The following is an 8,609-nucleotide window of genomic DNA, read 5'->3' on the forward strand; positions in this document are numbered from 1 at the left end:
CAACTTTAAGCTGCTTTCCCTAAGTTTTGGGGGAGGTGTACAATTTTTTTCAAATTCTGTTTCATGCTAATTAATGCAGATAATATCACATAGATCATGTAACTATCCAAATTTGTTTCCAAAGGTAATTATCCTTCACAGCAGTTTAAAAAAAAAACCCAGACACAACAAAACAAAACAAAGCAAAAATAGAGCTAATGAAAGTTTGATGACCTGCATCCTAAATGTACTTAAATGCATTTTGAAAAAAAAAAATCATTCTGGAATGAAAGCTTTATGGAAAGTTCCTACTGTTTATCACAATGCGTTGAGCAAAAAGTTACAGTTAAAATCCACCATACCATCACTCTCAGCCAATCATAATCCTGCATTCGAAACATAATTTGCTGGAATGTTCAATTTCATTAATACTATGGCTTTCAAATACAATTGTGTTCCCATCTTTCTTTTCTTCTTTTTTTTTCAGAGCAAAATGTAAGAGTTGTTTTAAAACTATGAGCAACACAGTGTATTCAGTGTCTAATCATTCAAGGAAAACATCTCTAGACATCTAATGTATTCTATCACTAGATGACATTGAATGAAATATTGCAACAGATTCAGTTTGAAATCAATCTTCATGTACATTACAAGTCAATTAATGTCCATGAATTCTCCAACAATACAACCAAGTATGCATGTGCCAGAACCAACCTCAAAGACTGATAAATCTTTCACCAAAATCTTTTTGATGCCTTCTTGCCCTCCATTCCCTCCCCCCACCCCCCTTCCCCCCCCCCCCCAACCCTTGTCTGGGTTACACCAGCTTGATGTTCCCGCTTTGCGCCTGCACACTTATCTCCTCAAGAGTGGCATCCGACGGGGCACAGAGAGCTGCGTACGACTTGTCGCAGTGGGGAAACGTCAGCGGCGGGTAGTACTGTCGATAGATGCCATACGCCACGACCAGGCCAAGCAAGGAACCAACTGCTACATCTGCACCGAGTTAAGAGAGTGGGAAATCACATCATGCAAAGAAACCAATTACTACTTGCAGGGTCACAGTGGCGGTCGAACCATTGAGTCTGGCTGTAACATAGATTACTGTAAAAGCCATCATTTTCAAATATAAATATTTTTTGCAAAGGAGGTCAGACATTTTCACAAGATGTTGTTTTTGCAATTTGACACCAAGGGTATTTCAAGTGCCCCTAATGCCTGTCCATTCAATCTGCCACTTTATGCAACCAAGATCTGGTGGCAATATTTTCATGTGTCCTTTACTTGTGGCCAAATAGTGATTTGCAACATTTGCACAAATCAAACCCTTGCAAAAATAACAGCTTTTACATTATTCAAACAATGATTCCTCACTCTTTCAAACACAAAATATTCTCTTGCCCTCGAAGATTAATACATTGTAAATGTTTCATGGGCATAATGGATTTAGTTTTAATTTCACATCATGCAGTACACACTCACTAGCTCATGTTGCTCAGTATCAGCTTCACCAAACTAAATATTCATGGCATTACGCATTCATTTCTATATCTCTTCAAACCAATATGATAACACTGCAAACTTGGACAAGCTTCTTCATTGGACAAGCTACTTTATTTGCATAACTACCATTAACTGGAAATTTTGGTCAATTAATTTAGACAGCCTCGGCACAGATTGTAATGTACTCTTTTACACTTTCCCTTCACATCTAAACACAGCCATCTCTACACTACCTTGATAATGATGGCGGTAGTCAGCCGTTCTGGAGAGCGCCACCATGAGGGCAATGTACAAAGGCAGCAAGGTCGCAACGATCTTCCAACCAACACCTCGACCTTGGCGCTCAACAGTGTGCAGCTTCCCGGCAAGATAGAAGGCTACGAACCCAAAGGCACAGAATGCCACTGTTGACAGAATAAACACAATCATTAAATGCACTACCATGTCGTCGTTAAACATCCATCAAATTAATGACTGAGATGGCATTTTATCACTCACCTTAAGCACACAGTTGACTTTTTGACATAATGCAAAAGATATAAACAGCATTTGATTAGTTTGCACAATAAATTCTGACAAGTACCCACAGGTGTGTCAACAAAAATGCATTATGCCCAATAAGAATTATACTAAACTTTGTAACAGCGCCTTGGTGAGATGAAGTTCATGTCATAAATCAGTAAAATGTAATTTAACGTACGAATGAAAACAACATTGAGAAATTTGAGTTTTCAGTGCAGTTGATTGCAAAGCTTCCAAGGTCCCATGCATCATTCTTTTTTTCTAGCAGCGAGCATGGTAATTTTTTTTTTACACTGAAATGAAGCTCACTTATCTAGATTAATAGTATATTTTTCTGATTATTTGAACATCATCATTCTTATAAAACTAAACTGCTGTTGCACATCACTAGTTGCAGTCACAGCTGGAAACTGGGCAATATTCTCTGGCATTTGGTAGTGATCCTCACATTGCTCCATCAAACTACCCATTTTTAGAGTAATCGAAACTCTTTCTTACCTACCAAATCACATTGCCATCAGTAAATGTTGCTGATGTCACGGCTTGATCATGATAGTTTTAGCCAAAGTTCAAGTATCTTTGACCTTGACCACTGACCTTTCATACCTACCAGTCACTTTGAATAACTGTCATTCTTTTAAATGTAAATTTAATTCTCCCCCATCGTACGCACACTTGCTGATACTGAATACTAAAAGGTAGGCTGAGACAAAAGTCTCAAAATTCAGAATCAAAGGATTCCTACAGCATGCAAAAACACAGTTTTTAACTTACGTGAGGAATGTCCACTAGGGAAACTTTTCCTTCCTTCTTTGACAGTTGCTGGGTCCCCGGTACACACAAGATTTGCTGTCATCACTCCGTCAGGAAAACAGCGTGTGAAGAAATCTGGACGTGGTCTTCATTTTTTTTTAAGTAAAAAGATGAATGAAATGCAATGATGATATCTCTAGCACACGACTGTAAGTTGCTGTGCCTTGTAACTTGATTTCAAACCCTTCTGACTTTTGAGTCAGACAGATGAAAAATATACACTTAACCCAGTGGTATGGTGCAATCATTTCCCTGACAGTACAAACCAAATGGAATCGAAGTATAAAATATCTGGCTTCACTACCAAAAAGAACAAGCATTATTTGACAGGGATTAACCACATTTAAATATCAATTCACATTGCAGTCAAGTGTACCCACACAAAATGTTAAACTATGTATGACAGCATCGGAATTTTCCGATTGTGCTGACTGCCAAAGAATAAACATAGGACTAAGCACCACAAACAGCCAGCATTTTTGCACAGCTCACATTCAAGGACTCTTACAAGGGAATGAATGATAGCAGGGTGACAGAATGAAGTCAATCAAATGCCAATTGACAGTTAAGTTGACTACAGCTGCATAGGAGAGGACAACCACACAAAACATAACAAAAGTTTCATCCGCTTCAATTATGTCACTAGTAACATTATTTCATCTGTGGATATGAGGTAGCAATCAGTATCACTGTCTCGAGAAAGTACTTAACTTTCAAATCACACATCATTCTTATCAAGCGTTGTTTGTAAGTTGGCATGGTGACGTAAATGAGGAAGAGAGATTTGCAGTTACAGTTCATCATTTGGAAGGTGTGAAGACTGCTTTTAGTTTCTTTTTAGTTTCCATAGTGAAAGTGGATGTCGGTGTCCCTTGTTGAGCTGTGCGAAGAAGCCGTTGAGCTGTTTTACTTTGATGAAGATATTATCGACATACCAGAGCTAGAGTGAGGGTTTGTGTTGTAACGAGTCTGGCGTGTGGGTTTCAAAGCATTCTATGTGCATATTGGCAATGATACGTGAAAGGAGAGTCCAAGACTGCCCCTTATTGTTTGATTTTACATCAGACATCTCTTCCTCAACATTCTTATTTCTGCCCAAATTTGCTTTTATTCACAGGGTGCTTCATAATTTTTTTTTACCACTTGCCCAGTGGGGCAAGTAGATTTTCAAATTGTTGCAGAACACTTGCCTCAACATGAATTTTACTTGCCTAAATAGAAAGTTTGAAAAAAAAAAAATCTAGAAAATCATTTGTAAGTCTCAGGGATGATAAAACACAATAATTTGAATAAACAGCACACATTGATCTTATGCTTACAACCCTACCATCTTTGCTCAATTTTGCTTTCTTTCTTACAGTCCTATTCAGTTTTAAAACACTGTGTACGTCAGACATAATGGGGGGGGGGGGGGGCTTCCAAAATCGGGAGAAAATGTTATTCATTGGGTTGTGCAGTGAGTCAGGTGCATTAAGTCAACGCAAAAATCAACTATTGTTAGGCATGCTGAAGCCCTGCCGTTATGGCCGAAATAGTCAACATACAAAAGAGCACCAAAATTGAACTGGTCTATAGTCTTGCGATGATTTGCGTTCTGAATAAAGATAGTGTGTTTGGCATTTCAAACCTTGGACTGATAAAGCAAGTCTTGGCAGCCAACTTACCTTCCTATTACAAGTTTGATGCTGTTTGTCAGGACTGAATTTAGGAGCTCTGCTAACGAACATGCTGCAATGTAAAAGACATTGGAAAATGCTGTACATATCAACTCTTCGCATTTGATGTACGTAGGACTAAACAATCTCACAGTGCATTGCACTATTTCCACACAATTCATCCCTGCAGACACACCCAATTTCTTGTGCATAAAGGTGACATACAGTAATTTGCTTGGCTCATACATGATTTACCTGACCACCTACTATTACTTCCATGATACTTTATTTTTGAGGACTATGCATCATTAAGGAATTCCCTACCTGGCATTTCTTTTTAAATTCTACATACAACTGTAAAGCAGACTATTCAGTGTCAGTACAATAAGACCTTTTCCCTTACAAACAGTCTTTTTGCAAGTCTGTCTTTAAAGCATCTTGACCAAAGAACATTTTGTTGGTAAAAACCAGGAAAATGAGATAGTAAATGTAGACAAAGAAAAACATCCTCAGACTAATATTTCAAGTATATTGAGGATCCATTAAAATGAATAATGTCACAATCACTCGGCAAAGCATCACTGACTTTATGTCCAAACTCAATTTTTGTTTTAAAATTTTACCACATACAATATCATCAACAAATGCTTTCTAGGAGTCAATAACAGAATGATACCATACGGTAAATGACTTGTAATATGAAGTGAACTCTAATCTGCTCAATCATTTCAGTTATAAATACCTGATAAGCTTTAATGATTCTAAGTCAGAACTGCATTCAGCATAGTTTTATATTCATGACAAAGAGGAAGCACAAGTGGAAGAATTCTGTACAATTTCATCTGAGGAATTATAATATAATTCTGGACCTAAAAGCTTTTAAATACCATGAATAAAAATACAAATTCTTTCCTCTTTTTTATTTTCCCCATTTTCTCAAACTTGCTGTCATGTATACAATAATCCTGACATAACTTGCATCTTGCAAACTAGGTCTGTCATGAACTATCTTCTATGTTTCTCCTTAAAAAAAAGGGGGTGAAATTTGATTACTACATTTACTCTTGATATACATAACTGGCAACATTGCATACTCTCACTCATACAGAATGACATACTGTACCTAGCACAGCTTGAACGAAGTCTATATGATCTTTCCGAAAGATGGAGAAAACTAGTATCGTACACAGCGGCACCAGAATAGCCAAAATCTGATGAAGAGTAACAGACATGGAAGAAGTCCTTATTATAGTTCAATGAACAGAAATATAGCAGACGAGTTAGTGTTCATTAACATTAAATGTCACAGGCTATGTGATACAGATCAAGGATTGGTACAGAGTATACACCCAAAATCAATTCAATCAAAGTCACTGTGGTAGAGTGCTGTGTTTATTCAGAATTTAAAAAAAAAACCACACACACATGCACATGATCATGAGGCATTTAGACGTCTCTGTATGACTAATATCTTTGACAAAACATTGTCAAAATCCCCATCTATGAACAAATTTTGTGATTATCCAATACTTGCTCGTATAAAAATTTGTAGTCATTCCTGAAAGCACTGCACTGGCTGTATGATGTATACCTCTTACTCCAAGATACGATGTATTTTCATAATCCACACTTTGGGTCCGACAGCATTTCGAAGGTCGCCTTTCATTTTGAAATTAATCCACGAATACACAGCCAGGTAATTCTGCATAAGACAATGCAAGTAATTTAACGTAGGGTCTAAAAAATTAAACTGCTTTCCACCCACAGCCCATGATATGACACTTTTATTGATATATAATTGATAAGATATCCAGTGCCAATACCCAGAGTAAAATTATGAATGAAATTTCAAGTATGATTCATACATAAGAAAGAATGCATTGTCATCCATGTCTTTTGCTCAATCTCACAATGGTCACGATAATCACAGTGCAGTTTGGCCCAAATTTTCAGCAACCAGGATTCTTCTGAATTCTCTGAATCACATATATGCCAAAGGATCATTCCTACTCGAGAGTGCATAAGCAGTAATGATACATGTACCTATATAGTTAACATCCCCCACCAAAAATGTCCAATAGACCTTATCCCATGATGTCAACTTACAAAGAGCATCCTGGTTGACACTGTGCTATGTTCCACATGGGGGTTCTTGTACAGCCACATTTCTTCTGGCTGAATGACTCGCTGAAAGGGGTCCAAATCTTCAGATATCCTATCGATCATGAACAGAAAGTATAAAGCTTAATATGCTTTTGAAATACCTTCACTAGAACTATCCACACAACAAATTTGCAATCACCACTTTTGCCATCTATGTTCTTAAATATAATTTCACATTGGGTTACTATTATTATTATTTTGTTGTTTGTCTTTTCACTGACAGAGTGTTTTTTTTTTTATAACAGAGTTTTCAATATCATGCACAGCATGCATATTTTGAGTAGTTTGGTGTGTTCTTTGGAACAACTGCACGCCAACAAAACAAGCACTCCAATACCCGATCCAAGGAAAGTTTCTGGGCACAAGTGAAAGGTAGATGGCTATTGTTGTCTTACTGTGCAACTAAAGAAAGAGAAAAGAAGGAAAAATATTGAAAAAAAAAGGCAGATCAACCTAAGACAAGCTTAAGGACTACTGTGATAATTTGTCATGATGATAAATTACATCAAATTTGAATACAATGAGAAAAAAAAACCTGATAAAAAAATTATCTGTCACTTTGCTAACGCATTATCACTGTGCAATTCAATCTTATCAACTCAAGGCTATACACAGCGTACACGTACCTGCCATACATAAATCACACAAATACTCTCAGGCCCTTGGGTGTACATCTTATGCTGTGAGGTCTGGGAGAGACATACAATTTGATAACTTGAAAACAGTGACATCACATACACTGATTTCTCCCAGCACACAATATACTACATGCACACACACACACACACACACACACACACTTTAACTCTCTCCCTCTCTCTCTCTCCCACTCACACACACACACACACACACACACTGAGAAATACCCACTTCATTTCAAGACAAGTGATCAAGAGTACAAAATGACAAGGTTGCTACTAACAAGAAGGCAGCAAACAGCGACAGCCTCAAGAACACCTCGGCAAACATGTTGACGGCTTGTGTGTTGACCGTACACCTGCAAGACAGCATTGTGATGAGATGAGCGTGGTGACATCAATGTGGGCTGGATGGGTCTGACCGTGTGAAGACAGAAGGAAGGTAGGAAAGAGTAAGGATAGACAAGATAGTATGATGGAAGGATATGAAATCTGTGAAAAATTAAATACATACCATATTAACAATCTTCAAAGTATCATGTACTAGCTCTATTCATACTGATGTATACAAGACATTAAATCTCCCTTTCCCATCTTCTATTCCATATTTATCAAGACATTTATTATGATATTGATTAACAATGAAAGGAATACAAAAAATTGCACTATTACCTGGTATGTCATAATTTTCTTCTTCTTTATTTCAAAAATATGCAGCCAGTTTTTTAACAATTGAGAAACTCTTGTAGGGCAGAGATCTAAATACTTCTGATGGTAAGAGGTTATATGCTATGAGTACACATATTTTCTTTCTCTATTCTTGAGCACCTTTGATGCATTTACCAAATCAAAGTGATCATTGCAATCCATCTTAAAGGCAAATAAAAGTGGGACTAGCTTTCTGTAATAGACAATTGGCAGAATTGGTTGTGTACACTAAAATCCATCCAGACACCAGACGGTGTACTCAGTACCATCCTCTGACCTTGGCACACACTAACTGACTAATGCTACCCTCCAATCCATGGAGCGGGAGCTTTTACCAATCACCATGGCAGGCACCATCTCTGCTCTAAATGATTCGAACTACATCCTGGGTATATCCTTGCCATGTGTGTGCTACCATAAATCTCCTGATCTACTCCATAGCACTCACCACTGTAGAGTTTATGTGGGCGATCTACTAGTATCTCAACCTCATTGATTCCATATGTCGAACATGCCAAAGATCCGGCTCCTTCTATCAAATCTGGCATGTTCTGTGTCTGCAAGGACCAGTGGAACTGGTCAGGTTTTATACAGTATGCTGTGTTGAATTGGTTGCGCACAATTTTGT

At 37.6% G+C, this 8,609-nt stretch overlaps 1 protein-coding gene across 1 annotated transcript; it reads right to left on the minus strand.

The window, feature by feature from the left end:
• Positions 1–796: 796 nt before the first annotated feature.
• On the minus strand, positions 797–7,705 carry LOC139727745 (phospholipid phosphatase 5-like). Its single transcript, XM_071638724.1, has 7 exons — positions 7,558–7,705; positions 6,579–6,687; positions 5,596–5,683; positions 4,482–4,545; positions 2,779–2,903; positions 1,716–1,886; positions 797–975 (listed from the first exon to the last, which is right to left on the minus strand). The coding sequence occupies exons 1-7, from the start codon at positions 7,644–7,646 to the stop codon at positions 797–799; spliced, it is 825 nt and encodes a 274-aa protein (XP_071494825.1). The 5' UTR covers positions 7,647–7,705.
• Positions 7,706–8,609: the final 904 nt, after the last annotated feature.

Source organism: Diadema antillarum, unplaced genomic scaffold (genome assembly GCF_040938485.1).
Source record: "Diadema antillarum isolate AM-2024a unplaced genomic scaffold, OU_Dant_1.0 seq00000150_RagTag, whole genome shotgun sequence".
In the NCBI taxonomy this organism is placed as follows: domain Eukaryota; kingdom Metazoa; phylum Echinodermata; class Echinoidea; order Diadematoida; family Diadematidae; genus Diadema; species Diadema antillarum.

What these genes read in the sequence shown, in the direction of transcription:
- LOC139727745 (XM_071638724.1), bottom strand. Translation starts at nt 7,646, where the DNA reads ATGCTGTCTTGCAGGTGTACGGTCAACACACAAGCCGTCAACATGTTT. An exon ending in TCGCTGTTTGCTGCCTTCTT is followed by an intron (nt 6,688 to 7,557) that starts GTTAGTAGCAAC and finishes CATGATCGATAG; the next exon opens with GATATCTGAAGATTTGGACC. An exon ending in ATCAAACTTGTAATAGGAAG is followed by an intron (nt 2,904 to 4,481) that starts GTAAGTTGGCTG and finishes AAAAAAATGAAG; the next exon opens with ACCACGTCCAGATTTCTTCA.